We start from the raw sequence: 26,656 nt of genomic DNA on the forward strand, positions 1-26,656 counted from the left end.
CGTGGCCGCAGTGCGCAGAGGACGCTTTGGCGGCCATGTACCGGCATCTGGCTGTGGGCCTGGCCCGAGGTCTGTTGCGGGTGGCGGAACGGCGGGGCCTCTGCCACCCGGTGTGCCTGCTGCCCGGGGCGCCGGGAGCTCGGGCGCCACCTTGCCGAGGGGCGCCGCGCGGCCGAGGCTCGGGCCTGCTGCCGCTGCTGGCAGGTGAGGGGTGCAGGCCGGCGGGCCGGGCGGGCCGGGCTGGCTGGGCTGAGCGCGGTGACCTCAATGCCCCTTCCTGCAGCGCTCGCCTGGTCCTCGAGGCCCGCGGCGGCGGAGCAGGAGCGGCGGGGCGCGGGCGGGGCTGCAGCCGGGGACGCCGAAGCCGAGATCATCCAGCTGCTGAAGCGAGCCAAGGTGAGGGGCCGCAGCGCGTCCCTCGACTACGGAGACCCGGGTGGACGGAGTCCTAGGGTCCGCGCGTCGGGCGCAGGTGGAGGCGGCGCTGCTGGCTGCGAGGTTGCGAGCGCGGGGAGAAGTGCGCACAGGGGAGCGGGGCGGGCCTCTTCTTCCTGAACGTTTTCCCGTCTTCCCGGGGTGCCGGGCCTCCTCCTTTGGGCTGACCGCCGCCTCATACCCACACGGCGGGTGCGGCCCGCATGCCAACTCTATTTGAGGCTTCAGCTGACCCAAACGAACCTGTGGTCTTAGGCACCTCTCCGACCCCTTCCCTCAGTACCTCTTCTTTTCTGTAGTCTGCCCCATTCTGAGAACTTGTGTGGTACCTAACTACCACCTCCCATATACCGAGAATCCAGCAACGAAGTTTTGGATTTTGCCACCAAATCCAAAATCTCGAACCTGTCGCCTCTTCTGTGTCTCCTCCTGTCGCCCTGGCCACGCTGCCACAGCCTGCAGTCTTGTCTGTCCTGTTGCCCCCTTCCATCCAGGCTTGACAGCAACTGGAGCGATCATTTAAATGTAGATCAGCTGGTGTCATTCCGTGCCCACAAGCCTTGATTGACCCATCACAGCGTTTGTGGTAGAACCCAGACTCCTTGCCCTGGCTGGTGAGACCTATGGTCCCACCCCATTGCCTCCCTACTTGGCAGTAACAATCACCATCCTCAGTTCACATCTGTTCACTTTCATTGTTTGAGTGGTTCTTGAAAGTCCATTATCTTCAGTCTGTAGCACCTTTGCTCCTTCCCTGCTCTCTGTTTGGGTCAGTTTCCCCCCATAGTTCCTTACTTAGTTGGCTGTTTCTGTTTCTTTTTACCTCAATTTAACTGTCGCTTCCTTGGGTGGCTTCTCTTGACTCCCATTTGAAGGAAACCCCTTGTTCCTTTCTCTTGCTTTTCTTCGCCTGTGTCATTGGTTGTGATTGAGCCCACCTGTCCTGCAGGAAGAGCGGAGGGGGATGTAGGGCCAGCAGCTCCGTTATAAGAGCTCGTGAAAAGTGCTCACAATCCTGCTGCCTATGTCTGTCAGCCAGTGTGCTATATCTGTGGCCATGCGGAGCTGCAGGGGAGCCCCTCTCCAGTCCCCACTGCAGACACCATGCCTTTGCACAGCAGGGATTCAATAAGTGTTTGAGGAATGAATGACTAGCTTCCCTCTGTGTACTGGGACACGTAGCCGTACTCGCTTCTGTCTGGCGGTGCATGTCTCTGTTCTTTTCGTGTTTCAATTTCTTTTGTTTTGTTTTCTCTTTTCAGTTATGCATCATGAAAGATGAGCCAGAAGAGGCAGAGCTAATTTTGCATGATGCTCTTCATCTTGCCCACAAGAGTCACAACACAAAGGCCATTGCTTACACTTATGACTTGGTAACTCCTCCGACCAGTCTGAGCCGCCGCCAGTGGTGCAGGAGAAGGGCTGTTAGTGTTCCTGATTAGTATTCCTGACCTGCAGGATGTCTCTCTGGGTTTTGTTTTTACTAAGTTTTCTTTAGCTTTCCATTTTTATTACCCTTGGACTGTCACCTGTAAGAAACCTCAACCCCAGACCGAAAAGAAACAATTAACATTAATATTTGTGTTCTCAGTGAAGAGTGGATCTAGAATTGTTATCATCAGAGTCTATGCACGTACTCTCACCCCATTGCTGAACTTTGCTTCTAGCAGATTAGCGACAGTTTCTGGCCTGTTTTTTTAGATAGAAGGTGAAAGCGAAGGGGAGTTTTCAGTGTAAAGATTTTGAAGTAAGTGGAAACAATGCTTTAAACTGAAAAACAACTTATAATCTGCTTTCAGATGGCGAACTTAGCATTTATAAGGGGTCAGCTTGAAAATGTAAGTAAATCATGTTCTAATGTTGTGAATTTGTGAATGGCTAGCTTCAAGGGACCTCTGCACATAAGGGTACAGGCAAAGCTTCTGTAACAAAGAGACCCCAAGATAAAGTGACTGAAATAAGAAGGAAGCATATCCCTTTAATGTATTAGTCCAGAGGCGGCTGAACCCTGAAGAGGGGTGGGCACTTCTACCCCATGAAGTGACCCAGGAGCCCAGGTTCCTTCTAAGATGTATTCTCGCTTGAGTACGAGCGCTGGCTCACCTCTAGCTGTGGGCAGGGAGAGGATGGAGGGCCAGCAGCGTCCTTGTGAAGTACGCTGTTGAAGATGTTTGTGTAAACTGCATGCATCTCTTGGCCGCAGCCTCCTCATATGATCACACCTGAAATGCAAAGGAAGGACCCTTGACCTAGTGGAAACTGAGGAGACTGTACCTGAAAAGGGTAGTTTGCAGTCTCTGCCACAGTGGGTTTGGGTGGGAAGTTGATCTCTGAAGCTGGTTCTACATATCACAGAGTAGTTTACAAGGTGCCCAGAGGGTGTGGGGTCCCGGCATTTTAGTCTTTTTCTAACGCAAGGTTACCTTTCTCTCTGTATATGTGTTTTTCAAGGAATGCTGCCTCAGACTAATACTTAGAATGCAGGGTCATCTAGATATGGGGCCCAAATAGAAAAATCTCTTCCTTATGCTTTTAGGCAGAAAAACTTTTTAAAGCAACAATGAGTTACCTGCTTGGAGGGGGCATGCAACAGGTAAGGACATTACATAATATTGCACCCTAGCTGAGGCAGTTTTCAAAATAGCCTTATGTCCTAGAAACTCCACCCAGCCCCCACATGTGTTTTGACCAAAAAGTTGGGATTTTTCCCCCTAAGACCAGTATAAAAACTGCCAGTCTTTCACTCATGCAAAAGCATGACACCTGATTCCTCCAAAAGCATCAAGACTGTGGCTTTCAGGGTGTAGTCAGTCTAGAAATGAATCTGAAATACTTAATGAGGAAATTTTATTTGTTACGAACTAACTTCCTTTTTCTTTTCCCAATAGGAAGACAATGCAATCATAGAGATCTCCCTAAAGCTGGCCACTATTTATGCTGCTCAGAGTAGGTAAGTGTAGTCAGAGTCTGGGTGTGGGAGCAGCGGGGGGCGAGGGCTATGGGTCAGAAACTGACCCTGGGGTGTCACAGTTTTCATCCTACTAATCACCTGGATATCCAAAATCTTGGTTGTCACACTCCTGGTGTTCCATCCCTCATCTTTGAGATCTTGAGCCTTTTCCAGTCTTGCCCCTCCTGTGTCCATTAGCGTGCCCGGTGGGGCCTGCAGCCCTCGTCCCTGTGGCTGCACCATGACAGGCATGGTCACGTGTTCTGTTCCTGCTTGAACTGGGAAGTCGTTAGAACCTTAGTTTTGCTCTTCCTAGGAAAGCTGGGAGCAATGCAAGAGTGGCCGGGTGTGGCATATTTTGCTGGTGAAAGTATCAACAAAGCAGGAAGTTAGGTACAGGTTACATGATGAGAGAGTTGCTGTGAGAGGGTGTCACTGGCTCGTCCGATGGGCAGTTTGTAAAGGCTGTAGAGGTGATGGGGTGGCTAGGTTGTAGCAAGGAGGCACCGAGGCATGGGGCAGAGGCCTTTGGACGAGTGGGACAGGAAAGCAGTGCTACTTAAAAGTATTGGATGAGTCTAGATTCTTACATAGAAGAAAAAGTCTGCCAGGTACATAGGAAAGGCTTTGGGAAGCATTTTAGATGTGTGCCAAAGGTCAGGGACGCAGATAGAGGGGCCTGGTGCCCTTCACTCTCTAGGTGAAAACTCAGAGGATGTAAGCAGAGGACTTCTGGAGGGTTAATTTGGGGTAAATTTAAGGGAAGGCTTGCTTCTCCTTAGCCCTTGAGTTGCTGCAGAAATTGGGTACTACAAGTTTTGAATGGTACCTAGCCCAGTGCTGTACGAGCAGTGCTCACTGCAGCCAGAGACCCTGGCACTGGCATGTGCCGCCTGAGTGGTCCGCTCCTTGTTTTGGGGGGGACCTGGTCCATCTCCCGGCATTTGGCTGGACACTGGATAGACCAGAGCCTCAGGGCCTCTGACTCCAAGTCTATAGAGAAACTTTGAGGTTGGTTCATGCTAGGGAGCATTGCAGCCAGGTTAGTCTCTCTGGACGAGTTACAGACAGGACCAGATATGGGTGGGTGTGGACCCCTGGGTTAAGGAGAAGCCCAGAGATGGTAACACTGGACAGTGAGACACGCCCACGGTCTCTCAAGAGGTGAAAGCTGTGCGGTACCCACAGTAATTAGCCCATAAGTTACCCTGCTCAGAAGTGTTCTCTCTTGATGACTGAGAACGTCTTGGTGGCAGCCTCCCCTGCTCCACGCCCTGCTTGGATGAGGCCCCTGCTGCTGCCAAGGTTTGGCTCGGGGAAAGCTGCTCCTCTTCTGAGAACGGAGTAGAGTAGGGTCGTCTGGCCAAGCCCGGAGGAGAGGTAAACTTGCTTAGTGCCGCTTCCAGTGAGGAGCTGAGAGTCAGAGTGGAGGAGCAAAGACCAGGACAGATGGATGTTCTGTCGTGCTCACCATGTCTCAGATGCCAGCAGGCAACCCTCTTTGTCCAGAGTCGGCCTGCTGGCCGCTTGGGCATCCTCACTGGTGACTTAGGGTCCCCAGACTGGGGCCAAATCCCTTTTAGCGCCCTGGTTGGGGCTTCCATTTCTGTCAAAGAAACTTGTGCTGGAGCCCTGCAGCTTGAGAGGAGTGGGGAGTGCTACATCCCCCGGAAATGGGCGAGGTCAGCAGTCAGAGTTCTGCTGTGAGCCCAGGCCTCCGTTGGCTCTGGAGCTGGCCCCTCGGCTCTGCCAGTGGCGAGGAGGAAGCGCTGGTTGTGTTGGTTACTGAAACCCCAGCTGCGCCCCGAGATGACGAAAAACAAACTTCTGACAGAGGAGAGGTTGACACCCCTTAGGGACTTGAAACAGAGTTCCCATCTGTCTTAACACTAGATGATGCAAACCCGAGGTGGAAGACAGGACAGCTGATTGATCCTCTTTGCTTTACAGACAGGAACTGGCTCTTGCTGGCTATGAATTCTGTATTTCAACTCTTGAGGAGAAAATTGAACGAGAAAGGGAATTATCGGAAGACGTTCTGTCAGGTAGGAAACCTGGCTATTTTTTTGGCCTGCATTTGCCACCGAGGGCTTGGCTGTCAGGCTGCAGTACAGGACACAGAAGTGTGTCAATCAGGGAAGGGGAAGTTACTCGTTATGTTAACTGTGGCTGTTTCTAAGGTCTCAGAGGGTTTGGAGTAAGATTTTCTTTAAATGACTTGATCACCGGTTTGCTTTGTTTTGTTTTTAACCCCATGGTGACGTGTTCATAGTATGTCATTGACATATAGAATCTCTGGAAAACTTGGGAGGAGAAGGGACCTATTTTCTCTGGTTTCTTGGCTCAGCCGTGGTCACAGTACAGATTAAGTCACTTAGCTCCCAGTGTCCACGAGGGTGTGAGAGAGCAGTGCAGAGTCTGTCCATCCCCTGTCGTGGAGGGAAGGTGTGACGTCGTGTTGTGGGATGGGCAGGGGGCTCTGGCTCTCAGCCATTCTGGTGTCTTTTTTTTTAATTGAAGTAGTTGGTTTACAATGTGGTGCCAGTCTTTGCTGTATAGCAGAGTGATTCAGTTTTACACATGCATACCTTCTGTTTTAAATATTCTTTTCCGTTACAGTTTATCATAGGATATTGAGTATAGCTCCCCGTGCTGCATGATAGGACCTTCTTGTTTCTCCATTCTAAATGCAGTAGTTTGCATCTAAAACCCCACATTCCCAGTCCTCCCCCTCCCCTTTGGTAACCACAAGTCTGTTCTCTGTCTTTGAGTCTGCTTCTGTTCTGTAGATAAGTTCATTTGTGCTGTACTTTATTTTTTTATAATTTTATTTTATGTATTTTTGGCTGCAGTGGGTCTTCGTTGCTGCGGGCAGCCTTTTCTAGTTGGGGCGAGTGGGGACTACTTGCTGGTTGGGATTCGTGGGCTTCTCTCTTGCAGTGGCTTGTGGAGTTCGTCTTGTGGAGTTTGGGCTCAGTGGTTGTGCACGGGCTTAGTTGCTTGGAGGCATGTAGAATCTTCCTGGACCAGGAATTGAGCCTGTGTCTCCTGCATTGGTTAGTGGATTCTTAACCACCGGACCACCAGGGAAGCCCTGTGCCATTATTTTAAATTCTGCGTGTAAGTGGTGCCACGATTTTTGTCTTTCTCCATCTGATTCGCTTCACTCGGTGTGATCACCTCTAGTTGTGTTCGTGCTGCCGCAGGCGGCGTTATTTTGTCCTTTTTGTGGCTGAGTGGCATCGCATTGTGTATAGGTGCCGCGGGTGTCTTACCAGTCCTCTGTTGATGGCAGGTTGCTTCCCTGTCTTGGCTGTTGTGAAGAGTGCTGCGCTCTGTGTTCATAGAGTGTGTGTGTCGTTTTGAATTGCGTTTTGTCTGGGTTTATGCCTAGGAGTGGGATTGGTAACTGTTTTGTTTTCTGAGGAACCTCCGTACTGTAGTCCAGAGTAGTTGCACCAGTTTCCATCTCACCAGTAGTGTAGGCGGGTTCTCTTTTCTCCACACCTTTTCTAGAATTTATATACTTTCTGATGGCTGTTCTGACTGCGGTCAGGTGTTATCTCATTATAGTTTTTATTTGCATTTCTCTTAATAATTAGGGATGTTGAGCATCTTTTCATGTGCATTTGGGTTTTTATTCCTTTTGATTATTTTTCTCTGGTTGTGGCAAGTGGGTGCTACTCTGTCTCGGGGCTTCTTGTTGTGGGGGGTTCTCTTGTTGCGGAGCATGGGCTCTGGAGTTGCTCTGAGGCATGTTCCCTGACCAGGGATAAAACCCGTGTCGCCTGCATTGGCAGGTGGATTCCTAACCACGGGGCCGCCAGGGATGTCCTTGCATTCAGATTTCTTATTGTGGGTTGAAATATTGGGGATTTTCAGATTGACATTCTTTCGGTGACTCCGATTTCACACTTCCTCTTTGCTGGGCGCTTGCATGATGATGGAGGTGGAGCACAGCTCTGGTATCCCTGAAGGCAGTACATGTGGCTTCAGGGAGGTGTCTGCCCTCCGTGGTCTTAAAATTTTCCCTGGAACAAAACTCAGTTTTCCTCCATTAGTTCTGCTGAAGCTCCCTGCATCGAGGACACCAGCTCTCCTCCCTGGCAGCTCAGCCCAGTGATCACCATCTCCTGCGGGAAACACTTCACTGGACTTCAAGGCCACCTCCCTGGTAGCTCACGCTTGCTGAGTCACCTCTTGCATGAGCCTCGGCGCCGTCTGGGCCACTTTCCTGTCTGCCCCTGCACCTGGGAGGTAATCGTGAGGCCTGTGCTTTCCGTACCGGTTCTGCATCTTCAGCGCAGCCTGTGAGGGAGCTTGTCTACCTGACATCTTGACCGGAATGCCTGAGGATCATCTCACACTTCATAAGTTCCACATGAGTCTCTTTGTTTTCCTGCGTTGACCTAGTTTTTCTTACTGAAGTGTAGTTGGTGTGTGTTATATGTTACAGATGGACAGTACAGTGATTCCGTTTTTAAAGGTTGTCTTCCATTTATAGTTACTGTAGAATATTTGCTATATTCCCTGTGTTGTGCCCTGTATCATTGTAGCTTGTTTGACACCAAAAGAGTTTGTCCCTTTTACTCCTTCCGTGTATACTGCACACCCCCACCCCACCCCCTGTAGATGGGTCTCTTGATTTCCACCCCTCACAATTGCTTCTCACCAGGCAGCCTGTGTTGTAACTGGCACAACCATTTACCTGGCGCTTTGGCGCCATCTGTGATTCTTCCTTACTTCCTGCTTGTAGCTCACCAGCAAGCTGTACTGAGCCTGCCATGGCAATATGTCCATGTCACAGCCGTCTGGCCCTCCTGCCCCGTTGTGGTCCAGGCCCCCGTGCTTCTTGCCTAGGCGCCTGTGGTTGTTTCCTCCCAGGGGTGCCTGTTCCCTCATTCCCTAGGGAAGGTGCTCCCGCCCACCTGCCATCTCAGGCCCGCCTCTACCTGCAGCCCCAGCTCCTCTCTGTCAGTGGCTCCAAGAGCATTGCCTTTTCCAGCCTTGTCGCTGCTCTTCTCTCGGAAGTCTTTCTGCCTCCGTTTGGTCTTTGATCCTCTTTCTCTGCAGGTTTGATAAAACAATCTGTTATCAAAAGGAGCACTTAGAGGAGACAAAATTTCCAGTCTTGGCATAAGCTCATTTAACAGTCCATTTACTTAGTTAACTTCAGTCTAAATTTAGTTAGTTGTGACTATGCATAAAACTTTCCTCAAGGCTCCTCTTTGTAATCTCTCATCACTTTTTGTATCCAACCTGTCTTTCATTTTTCATCTAAATAAGATTAACCAGCTCATTTATTTTTTACCAACATGTAATTTCATTTCTCATATCTTCTTTACTGAAAACATTTCATTGTATCTCTTACTGTATTTTGAAAAGTTACTATATTGTTTCTCATAGCTTTCATTACATGTTTAAATTAGAATCCTCAACTCTTAAAACATTAATTTTAGTGAAACTAAGAAGTAAACAGTTAGGTTCTGTCTTTACATTGGTGTTTTATAAATTGGTGAGCTTAAATATCAGTGATAATTTTTTAAAACATTTGTTTTCTTGATTTGTGTGTTGGTTCCTCAGTTGTGTCTGACTCTCCATGCTCCTCTGTCGGTGGAATTCTCCAGGCAAGAATATTGGAGTGGGTTGCCATTTTCTTCTCTAGGTGGTCGTCCCGACCCAGTGATGGAACCCAGCTCTCTTGCATTGTAGGCAGATTCTTTACCATCTGACACCCTCTTTTCTTATACAGAACGTCTTAGGTGATACCAAACATTTTCATTAATATTTTCAAATACTTTTAATTCTTTTTTTCTAGTAATTGATGACTTAGTACCTTAGTATCTTTTAGGTAAACTTTCATCACGTAGCTTAAATTTTAGAATCTTAAGTTACCAAACATCTGGAAAGATCACGTTAAGTAGACATTTCTAAAATAATACTTTAAAGCTTTTCTCCCAAAATTTTTATCTCATTTACCTTGAAGTGTCATCATGTCCAGTTATTTTCTTGCAAGAGATTAGTGAGGTCTTATTTATTAAACCTAAATACAATAAAATGTTGTACTTAATTTAGATGACTCTTTTGTTCTCCAGTCTCTCACTTGTGTCCAACTCTGCGACCCCATGGGCTGCAGCACTCCAGTCTTCCCTGTCCTTCACTGTCACCTGGAATTTGCTCAAACTCATGTCCATTGAGTCAGTGATGCCATCCAACGATCTCATCCACTGCTGCCCCCTTTTCCTCCAGTGAGTCAGCTCTTTGCATCAGGTGGGCAAAGTATTGGAGCTTCAGCATCAGTCCTTCCAGTGAATATTCAGGGTTGATTGCCTCTAGGAGTGATGGTTTCATCTCCTTGCTGTCCATGGGACTCTCAAAAGTCTTGTCCAGCACCGCAGTTGAAAAGCATCAATTCTTCAACACTCAGCCTTCTTTATGGTCCAACTCTCAACATCCATACATGACTACTGGCAAAACCATAGCTGTGACTATGTGGATCTTTGTCACCATAGTTGATGTTTTTGCTTTTTAATACACTAGGTTCATCATAGCTTTTCTTCCAAGGAGCAAATGTCTTTTCATTTCATGGCTGCAGTCACCATCACAGTGATTTTGGAGCCCAAGAAGATAAAGTCTGTCAGTGTTTCCATTTTTTTCCCCCATCTATTTGCCATGAAGTGATGGGACCAGACGCCATGATCATTGTTTTTTGAATGTTGAGTTTTAAGCCAACTTTTTCACTCTCCTCTTTGACCTTCACCAAGAGGCTCTTTAGTTCTCTTCCTTTTCTGCCATTAGGGTCTCATCTGCACATCTGAGGTGATTGCTATTTCTCCGTGCAGTGTTGATTCCAGCTTGTGCTTCATCAGCTGGCATTTCACATGATGTACTCTGCATCAGTTCAGTTCAGCTGCTCAGTCGTGTCCGACTCTTTGCGACCCCATGAATTGCAGCACGCCAGGCCTCCCTGTCCATCACCAGCTCCCGGAGTTCACTCAAACTCACGTCCATCGAGTCGGTGATGCCATCCAGCCATCTCAGCCTATGTCCTCCCCTTCTCCTGCCCCCAATCCCTCCCAGCATCAGGGTCTTTTCCAATGAGTCAACTCTTCGCATGAGGTGGCCAAAGTATTGGAGTTTCACCTTTAGCATCATTCCTTCCAAAGAAATCCCAGGGTCGATCTCCTTCAGAATGGACTAGTTGGATCTCCTTGCAGTCCAAGGGACTCTCAAGAGTCTTCTCCAACCCCACAGTTCAAAAGCGTCAATTCTTCGGCGCTCAGCTTTCTTCACGGTCCAACTCTCACATCCATACATGACCACTGGAAAAACCATAGCCTTGACTAGACGGACTTTTGTTGGCAAAGTAATGTCTTTGCTTTTTAATATGCTATCTAGGTTGGTCATAAGACCTCCCCCCACCCTCCTGTTTTTTTGTTGATATTCTTAATTGCTTTTATTAGCATTTGTAGGGCTTCCCTGGTAGCTCAGCTGGTAAGAATCCATCTGCAATGCAGGAATGAAAGGGAAAGTCACTTAGTTGTGTCCAACTCCTTAGGACCCCGTGTCTGCCACATTGCAGCTTGATTTTTTACCGACCAAGCTATCAGGGAAACCCGCAATACAGGAGACGCTGGTTCAGTTCCTAAGTCAGGAAGATCCCCTGGAGAAGGAATAGGCTACCCACTCCAGTAATCTTGCCTAGAGAATCCCCATGGACAGAGGAGCCTGGCAGGCCATAGTCCATGGGGTCACAAAGTTTCCAACATGACTGAGCGACTGACACGCTGTCTGGCCTGTCTATAAGGGAAGCATGGTTGGCCTGCGGAGTTGGTCGCCAGATTGTGATTTGTGTGTGTGAAGCCAGCTTTTAATTTTTAACTGTGTACGTGTTAAAGAGCCCCCTCAGTGGCTCAGCTGGTGAAGAAACTGCCTGCAATGTGAGAGACCTGGGTTGGGACGATCCCCTGGAGAAGGGAAAAGCTATCCACTCCAGTATTCTGGCCTGAAGAATTCCATGGACTGTATAGTCTATGGGGTCACAAAGAGTCGGACGCAACTGAGTGACTTTCACTTTTTGATATTTAGGATGGGATTTAATTTGTCCAGTTAACTAGGTACTTGCAAGTCTGAGCTCCGTTCCTTATGTCTTTCTACAGTTGAGGCACCTCGGTGTCTTTCAGCCAAACCCTGCGTATTTCTTGGTAAAAACTGAGCCTGCCCCAACCTGTGCCTTTCTCCTAGGTGGGAATTCTTTCAGGATCTTCCAGCCAAGCTCCACCCAGTATCTAGACCCTGGGTGGGTATTTCCAGGTGTCTTCTCATCCCCACAGAATTTAGCATGCAAAATTTAGCATGGAAAAATGGAAACCTCTGGGCTTACTGAATTCATCCCTTTCATGTGCACCTCAGCTGCCTGTTTCCTTGCATCACCCCCTCCCTTCAGCAGTCATGGTGGGGAGGCGGCAGCGTCTGAGGTTTTGGGAGCCCTCATTCACATTCCAAGGCTAGAAATCGCTGATGGCTGTGACATTTCTTGTCTATTGATACGAAAGGAGGTATTTTCATTTTACAGAATAAAATTTCAAACAGCATTAAGAAGAAAATAAAGATCATCTATAATCATACCAAGAATCCTTATTTATTTTTTGGTGTATGTTTTTCTAGGTTTGTTTTGCCCACTGGCGTTTACATTTTAGCAAGCAAGTTATGGATCACACTGTACTTTGTAATCTGATTTTTTTTTTTTAATTGTAGTATATGGGGAAGCACTTTTTTTCTAGTTGAAAGGTCTTGTAAGAGCAAATTAATTTCTCTTGTAAATGTGATTTATCTTTTTCTCAGGAAATATATTCCCTCAGTTTTAAACAAAGCAAATCCATTATCAAATTCATGTGCTTTCAGTTGACATAACTAACTTCATCCCAGGAATATATTACTTCAGATCAAAACTTGGTTTCTAATTACTGAGGAAATGCCCTAACAAATTAAGTGAAAACAATATAGTTAGGAGCAGTCTAATTTTTTTACAATACAGAGATTAAATGTAAGTATAGAACACAGGCTGAAATGATACCAAAATCTATCTATCTCTGGCTGATAGGCTTTATGGGGGATTTATATTTTATTTGTCCTTTTCTGGATATTTTTCTTTTAAAAATTACTTTCTAATATTACCTGAATAATATAAAAAGTCAAAGAATTTTACAACTTAATTTAAAAACAGCAATTTCAAAATAAAAAAACATCATTTTCTTTCCCCCACTTGTTCCTAATCATTTTCAACTCTTAACCAATTTCTTCCGATATTTTATTTCTAAATAACATAAAATTATTATTTCTTAATTTAGTTTTAGAATCTAGTGGCTTGGAAGTGAGGGTTTATCACAGATTTGAGATGTGCACACTATGAATACAATATAATTGCGTTAACTGCTGAGCCAAGTAACAGGGCTATAAGTTATAGTTTCTTTTGTGTACAACCTTTGTTTTCCTCCAAAGCCAGTGGGTGACTGGATTTGCTATGTGTTTTTGTTCTTGATTTTTAATTGGAAAGTAATTACAGTATCGTGCTGGTTTCTGCCATCCATCCACATGGATCAGCCACAGGTGTACACATGTCCGCCGCCCCCCTGCCTCCCTCCCACCTCCGTCACCTGTTTTTTACGAATATGGCAAATCCTTCTAACTGGGCTGCTTGCTTTACTCCAGATCCCCTTCCTCTCAGTCTCTTCTGGGGCTCTAATGTGTGAGTGGAGGCAGTGGAGTATAAGAGTGTGGATCCAGTCCAGGCGGGGTGGCCCAGCCTTCCGCTACTGAACATAAGGCAGTGTTCAGAGCTGACTCCTCGGGGTGGATTTTGCACTGACATTGCAGGTCAGTCAGCACACCTCAAAGTTGTTGATGAATACTGCATGATTGCTTTAGAAAAGACTGTATTAATTTACATTTTCTGATTCTGTTAATGTATTTGCCTTGTGACTTTGGTCAAATCTCTATTTTTAATCCTCAGAATGGGATTAAGAGTAATACTTTCTCTTGGGACTGTTAAAAGAATTGAATGAGTTAATACACGTAAAGCACTTAGGACAGTATGTACTAATGCGTACTAGGTACTCAGAAAGTGTTAAGCGTTATCCTTTTAAAAATCATTTCATTTATTTTCGTCCCTGCTGGCTCTTTGTTGCCGCGCAGGCTTTTCTCTAGTCTCGGCGAGTGGGCGCTAGCTGCTTTTTGTTGCAGTACACAGACTTCTCATGGCAGTGGCTTCTCTTGGGGAGCTCGGCTCTAGGCACGTGGGTGCAATAGTTGCGGCTCCTGGGCACTGAAGCACGGGCGTAATAGTTGTGGCAAATGAGCTTAGTTGCTTTACAGCATGCGGGAGCCTCCCGGACCAGGGATCGAACCCATGTCACCCACATTGGCAGATGGACTCTCAATCACTGAACCGCAGGGGAAGGCCTCCCATTTGGTTTTTCCCTTAATTTTCACATGAATTTTAGATCATTTCGTCAGGTTCCCAAAGTGCTTTGAGACTGAATTTTAAGATACTAGTTTGGGGAGATTGCCATCTGAATAAGTTAACATTTGACTGCTAACAGCAAAAAAAAATTCAACTAAATTGAGTTAAATAGTGAGGACACTATTATGTGCCTGGCAGTTCAGCCAAGGGTGCTCTTCCCACTGCCCCTCACTGACATTCTCAGTGTGCTGGCTTTCTCCTCGCGCTTCCCTTGCGGGTGAAAAGTGACTGTCAGCTCCCAGGAATCTCGCCCAGAAACAGCAGCATCCAGAGGAAAAGGGAGACTCCTCGGATGTTTCTCTTCGAGGCCAGGTTGTCTCTGCTGGAATCTTTCCCTAACCCTGGGGATTTACCCTTAACTCCTTTTGGCTGGGGTGGGTCATGTGGCATTTCTAACCCAGTACTTGGCAAACCAAAGGGGTTACCGTGATTGGTTAAAACTGGCCAGGATCCATTTCTGACAGTGTTCAGAATCCCTCTTCTCGAATCATGTGAGAGAGGGGCTCCTGACACGAATGAATGGCATCCCTGCTGGCAGAAGTCACTCGGGGCATGTCCTGTCACTTAGGGCTGCAGGCTGCTTTCTGCACAGATGGGATGCTGTTCTGTCACATCTGATTCTCGGTGGACACCTTACTAAACTGTTTGGTTTCAGTTGATATTCACACGATTTCCAGATACAGAATTAACTACTTGGGAAGTCATAGTGTCCTTACTCCTGTGTCCTTACTCCCCCCCTTGTTAAATTTAGTTCATTGGCCATAGTCTCAGAGTGTTAAGTAACAGCAGTGCTGGACAGCTTTGTCTTCAGTCTAATTTGGTGTCAAACTGCATGAGTAGATGTCCTGTATCAGGCTTGCTAGTACTGCTGCGTAATATTTAATGCTGATATTTTATTTAGACATTTGCATTTATTTTCTCATGTGAGATCCGTAGTTGATTTCCTGAGCTTGTCATCACAGGATTGTATTAATGTAATAAAATGAGTTGGCGTGTTCTCTGTGTTTTCCTGGAATAGGTATGCGGCATTACATGGAGTGGCCTAGTCCTTGGAAGTTGTAGGATCTGTGAAACCATCTGGGTCAGATCTCCTTTGGTTATTTTCTCGCACCCTTTTTTCTTCCTTCCTTGGTTCCCTACGCATTTAAGGTGGTTCTATTTTCTTGAGTTGCTTTCAGTACCAGGGACAGTATCAGTAACATAACTTAAATAAATATCTGATGAGTAAGTGAATGCATGGATGAAGGAATTTTATAATTTTTTTTTCTGTATTTTCCTGGAAGAAATTTTCTTAGGAATTATAAAGCATAGCTTAACAATATTCTGCTATGTATTCAAGATCATATTCCTTCCCCAGATTTTCATATTTTAAGTAAAACATTTCTGGAAAGTTGGAGTATTTCTAGTGGCATTTGGTTTCATGAATGCTTCGAATTGAGCTGGGTTGGAATTCTGGCTTCTCCACTTAGAACAGCAGTGGGACCTTGCCCATAGAAATGACGGGAGAGCCTTCCTTGTGGAGTTGTTGTGGAGGGTGAGATGCTCTAGCATTGTGGCCTGGGCTCACAGGGACTATCAGAGAGTTTGTTAACCTGTCAATTAAGTGGTTTAGCTCTTCTGTGTTATGTTTACCCCTCTGAGTTACGAAGGACTTTGCTGACTATTTTATATGTGTTTCTTTTTAGTTTTTGTCAGTTTTGTTGACCTTGTCAAAGAGCCAACTTTTGCTTACTTTTGCTTTCATTTTCTCTCTAATTTTGTTTGTTTGTTTTTTACCTCATTTGTTCCCACTCTAATCTTTTCTGCTTGCCATGGGTTTATTTTGCTCTTTTTCTGGTTTCTTAGGTAGAGGATTAGGTTGTTGATTTAAGATTTTTTTTTTTAATTGCAGGATAATTGCTCTATAATGTGGTTTCTGCTGTACATCTATGCTAATCAATCATATATATACATATATATATATACATATATATATACACATATATATACACATATACACACACACACTCTTGAGTCTGCTTCCCAAGACCTTTCTTTTTTAATGTAGCCATTTACAACTAAAAATGTTCCTCTATTATGTTGGCTGCATCCCATGAATTTTGGTGGTGTTGTGTTTTTATTTTCATGTATCTCAAAATATTTTCTAACTTCTCTTGTGATTTCTTCTGAGATCTCTTGGATATTTTGGAGAGTGCTGATTAATCTACATGTATTTGTGAATGTCCGAAATTTCCTTCTATTGATTTTTAGGTTTGTTCCATTGTGATCAGAAAACGTGCTTTGTATGATTTCAGTCCTTTTACATTTTATCGAGATTTGTTTCATGGCCTGGTACGTGGTTTATCCAGACTTCCCTGGTGGCTCAGTGGTAAAGAATCCTGCTAATGCAGGAGACACGGAAGACAAGAGTCTGTTGATTCGTGGGTTGGGAAGATCCCTTGTAGAAGGGGATGGCAATCCACTCCAGTATTCTTACCTGGAGAGTCCCATGGACAGAAGAGTCCACGGGGTTGCAAAGAGTCGGACACGACTGAGCAGCTAAACAACAACAACATTTGTCTGGGGGTGTTGCTTGTGCGTTTGAGGGGAGGTGCACTCTGTAGGAGTGTGTCGGGTTTAGTTGCCTTATAGTGTTGTTCAGGCTTCTGTACCCTTGCTGACATTGTGTAGTAGTAGACAATATTTATGTTTTTGTGATTTTTTTTCTGTATATATCTATGCTGTTTAAAGTCCCAGATTTTATATATACACACATACAGCTTCATTATGAATTATCCTTTCATCAGAAAAGTGATTCTTTTTTGTCCTATGTAAGGTATTTGTCACAAATTTTAGTTTCACATTGTTGACTATATCTTACTCTTAAAATTTGAGTCATTTTGTTTTCAGTATGTTTGGGGTTTGGGGGCTGTGCTAGGTCTTCCTTGCTGCAAGGGCATTTCTCTAGCTGGGAGGCTACTCTTTCGGTACGTGGACGTCTCACTGTGGTGGCTTCTCGTGTGGAGCACTGGCTCTAGGTGCGAGGGGTCAGTAGTTGCAACCTGTGGGCTTTAGAGCGAGGGCTCAGTGGTCGTGACCCATGGACTTAGTTGCCTGTGGCATGTGGGATCTTTCTGGACCAGGGATCGAGCCTGTGCTCCCTGAATTGGCAGCTCCATTCTTAGCCACGAGGGCTTCCCTCCGTATGTCTTTTGTAGAAGCCTGTGTTTGGATCTTTTTTTTTTTTTTTAACCTAATCTGAGTATTGTTGCCTTGTGATAATAAAACCTACTTAAATCTAGAATTGAAAGTGATATTTGGTCTAAATTTTTGCGTTAAAAGCTTTCCATTTTTGTTATTTCTTGTGTTTTCAAGTCCCTCTTAAAGGGTTGTTTTCCTCACTAAATCTCCTTTTATATTTTGGAAGGAAGGCACATAATATGGTTCTTAGTTCTGTTAAGAGCAACCTAAAATTTCTTCAAGATGTATTTGACTCAGAAAAAAAATTTTTATTTTCGGTTTCCTGTGTAAGACGAGATGACTACAGTGTAATAAATCTGCTACTTTTCCCTAGTTCTCTGCGATCTGGAATTTTGCATCTGGTGGGATTTTTCTGCAGAGAATGCGGAAGCCAACTTATTCACCTTCTTTTGTAAATAACCTGTTTTCTCCTGCTTGGTTACTTTGTAGGCATTGGAAGCTCTTTAGCATAATAAGGTTAGGGGTTGGTCTCTCTGAATTCTGCCTGGTCTTTGGTGAACCTATTTGGGTTTTTTGGGACGTGCTGGGTCTCATTGCTGCTTGTGGGCTCGATCTAGTTGCTGTGGGCAGGGGCTACTCAGTGGTGCGGTGCTCAGGCTTCTCTTGTACATGGGCTCCAAGTTGCCCCGAGGCATGTGGGATCTTAGTTCCCAGACCAGGGATGGAACTCGGGTCCCCTCCATCAGCAGGTGGATTCCTATCCTCTGGACCACCAGGATAGTCCCAGCCTACCTCTTTTGTCTGTTCTATAGTATATAAATATATTGTCTCCTCTTACCCACTGTGTATTCTGTATTACTGAGTTATCCAGAAAAGTAAGTACTGTACTTTTCTTTTTAAAGATTTTAAGCAAAAATAGTGGAAACTTTAATAGATACCTGTATGCTTTCCCCTTAGCTTTGACAAGTCTTAGGTACTGTTCATTCGGGTTTTTCATCCCATCTTACAGAAAAGCCTGAACAGACTTTTCGGCTAAGCCAGTATTTTACCACATGTGCTTCAGATGATGGTCTGGGGGGCTAGGGAGAATTTAAACCCCTTGGGTACTTCTCCTTGATGTAACTATAATCCTGAATTTGGTTTTGGTGTTTATGACTCTTCTGCCTGTTTATTATACTTGAATACATCAGTAAACTACGGGACTAAAATGTTCTTAAACTTTATATGAACAGTGTCTTACTGTATAATTGTTTCTGCAGTTTATTTCTTCACTCATCATATTGCTGAGCTTTATCCACGTTGATACTTAAATATGTTAATTTTCACACAAAGGCCCTATTTGCTTGTCACGCTGCATGTCTGTTTGGAAGAGGTGACTTCCTGTGATTGTTCCCAGGTCGGGGTGGCGGGGGCAGGGTGGGGTGGGAGGTTTGCCTTTTTTCCATCCTCTAGAGGAGAGATGCAGGCTAGTGGAGGCCCTGATATTCCGCTGTGGGCAAGTGCTCACTTGGCCTTTCGGTGGACATGGAGGTCCTGCCTCTCATGCTGTGGGAGTGATGCTGGGACCTGTGTCTCTGCGCACACGCCCGGCTGTTCCCCAGGGGCGTACCGAGGAGTGGGACTGCTGGCTGCACACACTAGACATTCCCAAATGCTGAGCAGTGCACTTTCACCACTTTGTATTTTCTTCGGCAATGTGTTGGCATTCTTATTGCGCTGTATTTCATTTAAAAATTTCCCTTATTCTTTGAAGGGTGTTTTTCTTTTCTTCCTCAGTGATGTGTAAATAATTCTTAATATATTTAAGCATCCTTTTTTTTTTTTTTTTTTTTTGGAGCATCTATTTTGTTGGTTACATTCTCTCTTTGTGGTCTTGTTTTTTCACTTTAGGGCATTTGACAGATTGGAGAATCTTTTGGTATCTTCCTTCATGGCTTGTGCTTTCTGAGTCTTGTTTAATAAAATCCTCCACTTTCTAAGGTCAGAAAAACAGTCTCTTCTAAAGACTTGGTTTCTACCTGGCACCTTCTGGTGATACTTTGGTTGTTACAGCTGGGGTTGGAGGGGAGGTGGACATCTAATGCGTATTAAGTTAAACACTGTAATTCACAGAAATTATCTGTCAAAATATCAATTGCCAAAAGTGACACTGTTTGGAAACCATGATCTCCACACATCATTTTTGACAGTGGTTAGGTGTCCAGATACCTGCAAAGTGATTGAAAAATTAGAGAATACCAATGTGTCATGATGGGGTCGTGTGTACGGACCTCAGAGATAAATTTTGCTGTTTTTCTTTGTATCTTTTCCTAATGGAGCTTCATAATAATTCTTTGATACTCCATATAACCAGGAATCAACAACAATCCAGAGGAAACCAATTAACATGCTAATAATCCACAAATAAATAAGTACTTGGTTCTTTTCCACTGAGTCTTCGGTTGCCTGGAATTTGTCTTTACTGTGGTGTGAGGTAATGGCTGTTATGTTTTCCTCCCCCAGACTGGGTTTTAACTCAGGGCTGTTTCATTAGTGAGTCCCTTTCTTGCTGGTGTGTAATGACACCTCTGTGTCGAGCTTCCCGAGATTCATGTCCTGCTCCTGTGACTTCCGTAGGTAAAATTAATGTTTGGTGTTATCATACCTCCCGTGTATAGTTCATACCTTCTTTTTTCTCTTTCGTTCATTCAACCAGTCAGGAAACACTGGGATGCACATTAGATACAGCTGTAAGTAAAACCTGGTCGGTTTCTAGTGGAGGAAAAACACAGCAAACACCCACTGAAGTGGTTGCATATGTGAAGATGGCTGAAGAATGGGGGTGTAAGCTGAGGGATAAGGACTAGAGGGGCTGGCGCAGGGCTCGTAGGTGGAGCCCCTGACCTCTGAGGAAGAGTTCCAGTGGGGGGTTACTCAGTTATCTTCAGGGGAAGCCTCCTCTAACCATCCTTTGATTCCCACCTGAGCCGTCTCCATGCTTACATACTCGGGGTTACAGACTCTTCAGTGGCTTTGAGAAATGAGTCTCTGGCCTGGCTTTGTTCTTCCAGGCTCTCAGGTCCGAGCCTGGAAGGGATGGCTCGGATTTAGACATCAAATGGAGCATGGTGGGGTGGGGGGTGTCTGTGATGGGTTTCCATGTGGTCCCTGTCCCCCTGTAGCCTCTGGGGTCATCCTGGCTTTATAGGGAGTTCAGATCTACTTCTGTGTCCTGTGTGAGATGCAGAACCCAATTCTGGATTCAGAGACACTCAGGCCACCACACAACCAGCGAGAACTGGGCCCTGCTTCATGCCCTCCCCTTTGGGTTTTAGCTCCTTTGTAATTGCTGGCCCTCAGGATTTCCTTCTCTCAGGAGCTCAGCTGTGCAGGTAAAATGGTATGTGTTATGATTTATCTAATATTTGAAGCAGAAGGGTTTTCAGATTATCTGTCATGTTACTGGAACCAAAACTCCTTCCACTGGCACCGTTAGTGGTCTTGGAAAGCACCAAGGTAATTAGGTGATGAGATGCAGCCTGGCAGGTCAAGGACGTTCCTGGAGCATGAGCAGCAAATGCCTTTAGCTTCAAAGACCCTGTAGCCTCTCCCAGATTATTATTGACCTGTGCTCAAGTTCTTCCAAATCAAAGATGCTCGTCTCACTGATGGAGACTCTGCATTTATGCAAGCCTGATTTGGTATACAGATATAGTAAGTACACTGAGTCATTCTCAGCATTCCTGGAATAAAAGCTGCTTGGTGCATTGGAAAATTCAGGTTCCTTGTATTTTGACTAAAGATTTCTGTGGTGAATCTTTTTCATAGACTGATTTTAGGTTACCTCATCTTTTTCTCCTAGGAATGATTTGTGATAAAGAATTACTTACAATTAAAGTCTGAGGAGATAAATAACACTTCCCTCCTCTCAGATTCGAACAGCCCTTTGGTGGCAGCGGTTTCTCCGCTGTCAGTAGGTTTCTTTGGTGTATGACTTCTAGTGGTGTTTGTTTATATTGGTATTTCAAAGAAGCATGCTTTAATTGTTATTAGAGAAAGGAACTCTGGTACTTCACTAAGGTATGAACTTAGCAGTGTGCTGATGGTCTCACTACAGAGTATTTCTCTCTCCCTTGGTCCTATATTTAGAAATGTGTGTTAAAAAACTTTGTTACTGTGATTAGAATGTACTGTGAATTTAAAGTATATTTTCTTAATAATGAAATATTAACAGGTAAAATTTACCTCATCAGTTAATTCCTTCTAAAAAGCTTTACTATCTTTTCTGCCATTGTAGTTTAATTACCGTTACTGGTATCAGGGGTAATAATTTTCCACTAGAATTACTTGTCACTTTATTCTTGTATTTTTGAGTTACAGTATTGAACATATATTCTAATTTTAAAGTATACAGAGTATACTTTTTTAATGTAGAAATATTTACAGAGAATTAGCACGTGTTCCAGTAAAGAGTCAGCAGTCATTTTTGAAACAGTTTTCAGAACTGGAGTACTGCACACATTACTTTGTGACAGTTTCGATACATAGTAAGCATCTCTGTCTTGTTCTCCAGGAGTGCAGATTTCAGTGTCTGTAGGTGTTGTGACTCTTCTGGTCACCTTGGGCCTGTGTCAGTACCTGGGGGGCACAGAGCTTCTCTGCCTGGGCCTTTTTCCACGTTGTTATCTCGCAGTAGTGTGGATCTTAAACTGCTAATTTTAGAAGCTTTTTGCTCAGCATTTAAAGAGTGCACCTAGTGAGATCTATTTTTATTGCTTCAGAAAAATGGTATCTCAAGTGATATTTATTTGGTGCCATCTTATGTTTTGCTTTTGTGTATTGGTTATATTTATCCATAAATTTATATGTGCTTTTTGTTTAAAAATAGTTTAAAATTTGTAAGGTGATCTATTTAAAACTTGGTTTGGTTTTTATCATTTGCTTTTTATATATAACTAGGTTAGAGTAAGAACTTTGGGTTTTTACTAGAAGGAAAGTTTTATTTTCACTTTTACCTTCTGAGATTATTTTTATAGATACTGTGCATTGTTTTATTTAAACTATCCTCTCAATAACTGATCATATGGTTATTTGGCAACATCGTCATCTCTAAAGTCTATGCACCATTTAAACTTGGAAGATATGGAAGGAGTTGTTTCAGTGTGGTGATCCCTTTGTTGGTAAACAGACCCGTCTGAACCCCTTCACTTGGGCACCCGGTGATCGTGCTCTGTGAGGTTACCCGAGGGACCCTCTGAGTCCTTCATGTGAACATGCCCCTCCGCTGAGCTGTCTGCAAGTGTCCTTTCCGCCAGGTCACCACCACTTTAGTGCTGTTTGTGTCGTGGCTCCAAGGCCTTTACTTGGCCGACTGCTGTTACCTGGTGGTCCCCAGCCCTGCTGTCTGGCTCTTCTTTTTCAGACATGGTACATTGGAAGCTGCCATACATTGCAGCCTTTATTACTGTTCTTCAAAAAATAGATTAGCTGTTCTTTAAATTGGGTTATGACGCTCCATCCCAGGATTCTGAGTGTTCTCTGGTTCCTTTCTGTGCGCTGTTTTCATACCAGAAAATTTTATTGGCCCTAGGCTTTTTGTTGTTCTAAGAGTTTATCTTCACCTGGTTCATGGTAGATAATATTAGTTTCAAACTAAAAATAATACTGTTTTAATCTGTTTGTGGACTCAATCTTAAAAGGTATGGAAAGGTTCGTTACTCATATTGCAGTAATTGTGACTTATAAGAAATACCTATTTGGTCATTCAGATGGTGAAAATGTCTCAGACGTTGGTCTTTGGTCGTCATAGTTCCTGCCTCCGAACTCCCCAGGTCCTTCAGATTTTCTTAAGTGTGGAGTGTGGTTTAGCCTATTGTTAAAGCACAGGGGCTGGTTGCCAGTAGAGCCAGCTATGTGGTTGGAGCCTTCAGTCTTACCCCTGACTGGGGTGGGAGGTGACTCAGTTCCCAGCGCTTTATTAAAGACGCCACCATCAACACCCCAGAGGATGGGGCTTGGGGCTGTTCTGGAGCGGGCACAGGGACAGTGGCACCTGCAGAGGCGGGAAGCCCCTCCCCCCCGCCTCACCTATTCCTGAGTTGTATCCTTATAGAAACAGGTGATCTGTGAGCCACCCTGGCAAACTGATTGAACCCGAGGGGAGGGGTCCTGGGAACCTCTCATCTCCAAGTGACACCCTGGACCGGTGTCTGGAGTGGGGTGGGGGGTTACCTGGGGACTCTCTGGGTAGGTGGTGTCAGGGGAGTTGAGTTCTGGGATATACCTACTTGTTGGTTTGGTAAATCCCCCCTTCCCAACACACACTTGGGTCCAAGAGCCAGTGTAGATGTTAATCACCTTGTGTGAAAGTATGGGTCAGGAAGACTGGTTTAGTGACTGTGTTCAGAGCACTTGCCCCCCCCCTTCTGGTGGTTGTTCGTTGCACCCAGCACTGCTCGCACTTCCTTCTCAGCGGATGACAAGGCCAACACACGGCTCCTTCTGGGCATGTGTCTGGACACCTACGCGCGCTACCTGCTCTTCTCCCAGCAGCCGTCTCAGGCACAGAGGATGTATGAAAAAGCTCTGCGGATTTCTGAGGAAATACTTGGAGAAAGACACCCACAGGTAAGGGGGGGGCGTCTAAAAACAGCCAGCGTCTAAGACGAAGATTTCAGAATCCAGAATAGGAAATGCGGACAGACCCTCGGCAGAGGGCCCTGCTGCATCCACTCCCCCCACCCTCTGTTTTAGGAAGGGTCTGAGGCTGCCAGGGAGGTACTAGATCTGCCCAGAGGTCTTCGAGAGTACTGGTTTGCCATAGGACAGGTCACATCCTGTCACTACTGTTTGCTGTGTTTATTTCCTGCTGCTTTTTTGACAAATTAATAAGTAATATTCATCTTGCTACCTAGTTTCCAGGTTTGTATCATTTTCCAGAGGGTCAGACTGTTGCTGTGCAGTGTAGATGATAAATGCACCTGACCCCCAAGGGGCACCGCTAGGAAAGACAGCCCTACAGGGCATCCACAGAACACCAGACACTAGGGCTATGGAAAGTGAAGAGTTGCTCAGTCATGTCTGACTCTCTGCAAACCCCATGGACAAGTCTATGGAATTCTTCAGTCCAGAATACTAGAGTGGGATGCCATTCCCTCTCCAGGGCATCTTCCTACCCAGGGATTGAACCCAGGTCTCCTGCACTGCAGGTGGATTCTTTACCAGCTGAGCCACCAGGGAAGCCCAAGAGTACTGGCGTGGGTAGCTGTTGTCTTCTCCAGCGAATCTTCGTTTGCAAGCAGCAGCTGTTTTCTCCCGTGTAGACCATCGTGCTGCTGAATGACCTGGCCACTACCCTGGACACACAGGGCCGCACTGATGAGGCCTGTGTTCACGCACAGAGGGCATCAGACCTGGCGAGGCAGGTGGAACACCCTGAACTGCACGTGCTGCTCAGCAATCTGGCTGCAGTCCTGACGCACAGAGGTGCGGGGTGCCCATCAGTGGGTTGGGAACCTGGGAACCTGGGTGGTGGGCTGAGGGTGGGCAGTGAGGCCATGGTCCTTTGTTTCCAGAGTGCTCCGCAGGCTCCTCTTTGGCATGTGGACAGCTCGATGTGTCCTCACGAAGCTCTGCCCTCTGCTCAGAAACCTGCAGGGACAGGTCCCTTACCCGAATTTCCATCAGGGAAGGGCTCCCTGAGGTCCGGGCGTCCCATGGTCATAGCTTGTCTCACACCAGGTCTCACACCGTGAACTAGGCTGTCCCATCGCACGTGCCTTCTCTTCAGAACGTTTCAGAATCATGATGAAACATGCATTTTCTCCCTTCTCTCGGGCTGTTCCAGAACTGTACGCACAAGCAGAAGAGACCTATAGGGAAGCACTGAGGCAAGCGGAGCTGAAGAGAGACGAGGCTTCTGTGCAGCACATCAGGGAAGAGCTGGCTGAGCTGGCAAGAAAAAGCAGACCTTTGTCATAACTACCGATACCTCTGTTCCAGTCCTGGTGGCTCCCAATCAGTGGCTTAAATCCTCTGTCCGTGACATGCACATCCCCTCACCTAAGCCTTGGTGGAGGACAAGCTGTGCTGTTTGTTTTGCACACACCCCCTCCCGACTGACTTTTTTATGGACCGTTGTCAGGCGGTGCTCTGTTTTAATGGATGGTTGGGGAGGTGCTGAACCGTGCCAGGTTAAGAGGGGCCAGTGTTCACCTGGGGTGGGGGCATCTCTACTGTAAGGTTTTGGTTCACTGATTTGCTGCTATGTCTTATTTTATCAAGACCTGGCAGAACAGAGCTACCAATCTCAGGGTGAGTTGCTTTCTCTTATTCTCTATCTCATGAAGACCACTGTGGGATTTAATGCATAAAAAAGTAGTATCTTGGTTGCCACAAAGCATCAGACGTGAAGCTTTAAAGTGGGAATCGGGCACTTGGAAGTAGTAGTGTCCCCTTTAGATTATACATAAAAGTGGACTGCGTGTTTTTGTACGTATCTGGTTGTAGACATGAAAAAAGGAAGAAAAGGAATGACAGTTCCTACGGTCCGTCCCTTCTGAGCATGCACCCCTCTGGACCAAGTCACAGGGCAGCACTGTCTGAGGGCTGCCAGGTCCCCTGACTCAGGGGAACCCTGGGGGAGACGTACTGACAGTAATGGGGCCATAGAGGAAGCACTGCCTGGACCCCAGCCCCAAGTCTGAGTTTTGCTTCTCAGTCTCCCCGTGGGGTCTTTGGACTCTCTCCGCCCTGGGAGAAGGTCAGTGTGGCCTAACCTGGATGGTGTGTCGAGAGCGCCGTCCCTGCCTTGGGGCAGTCCTGCAGTCCCTCTGGTGTGGGGGAGGGGAGGATGAACTAGTGCCTTTGGCTCCTGTGTACACAAGAAGGATCTCTTCCTAATAAACCAGGAGACGCCACGACAGTATTGTATGTATTCAATACTGAAGCCTTTTGAGTTTCTCAAAAAGTCATTGACTCTTTAGAATTAAAAATACAGGAATTAGGCTCAAATCAGAATCTTCTATTAGAATAATCTATTTTGCTGATGTAAGCATCTTCTCATTGTCTCACCAGGTTAATAATTCCTTTAATCAAGTTTCAGTGCAACCTGGTTATAACTACTCACCTTCAGCATCTAGTGCGCTTTTATCTTTTCACAGCTGCGTGAGTTGCTGAGAGGGAGGTGGTGTTTGCTTCGCACGTTTTACCGAGGAATTTCTCCCCCGCAGTGACATGGTCGAGCCTGTCAGTACGTGCCCTGACCACCCCACCCAAAGCTTATTTTGAGCTTACTTACATGTGGGTGCAGCCACAGGCCTCAAGAGATGTTGGCTAGCATTCCTGTCCTTGTTGCTTTTTTAAAACAACATGGGCAAAATACCGAACCTGCGTCCATACCTATTAAACAGAGACTAGATGCCAAGGGATGGGAGGAGTCTCAAGTCACTACAAAGGAGGCCTCGCCTCCTCCAGCTGTCAGACAGCTGCTCTCTTTAGAGGCTTGAGGACTTCTGTTGAAAAACTCAGGTCTAATTTGGAGTCTAAAGTCCTCGTGTTTATCATCTTGAGAGACCTCTTTCCTTTCTAAA

The 26,656-nt window shown here is 45.7% G+C and overlaps 1 protein-coding gene across 1 annotated transcript; it reads left to right on the top strand.

Moving 5' to 3' along the window:
- The first annotated feature begins 15 nt into the window (after positions 1-15).
- On the top strand, positions 16-25,992 carry TTC19 (tetratricopeptide repeat domain 19). Its single transcript, XM_040245907.1, has 10 exons — positions 16-204; positions 284-396; positions 1,698-1,808; positions 2,235-2,273; positions 2,972-3,028; positions 3,324-3,385; positions 5,336-5,430; positions 23,539-23,693; positions 24,389-24,551; positions 24,913-25,992. Exons 1-10 carry the CDS (start codon positions 36-38, stop codon positions 25,044-25,046), a joined length of 1,098 nt encoding a protein of 365 aa, XP_040101841.1. The 5' UTR covers positions 16-35; the 3' UTR covers positions 25,047-25,992.
- Positions 25,993-26,656: the final 664 nt, after the last annotated feature.

The sequence above is a fragment of the Oryx dammah genome, unplaced genomic scaffold (genome assembly GCF_014754425.2).
Source record: "Oryx dammah isolate SB20612 unplaced genomic scaffold, SCBI_Odam_1.1 HiC_scaffold_8, whole genome shotgun sequence".
NCBI lineage: Eukaryota > Metazoa > Chordata > Mammalia > Artiodactyla > Bovidae > Oryx > Oryx dammah.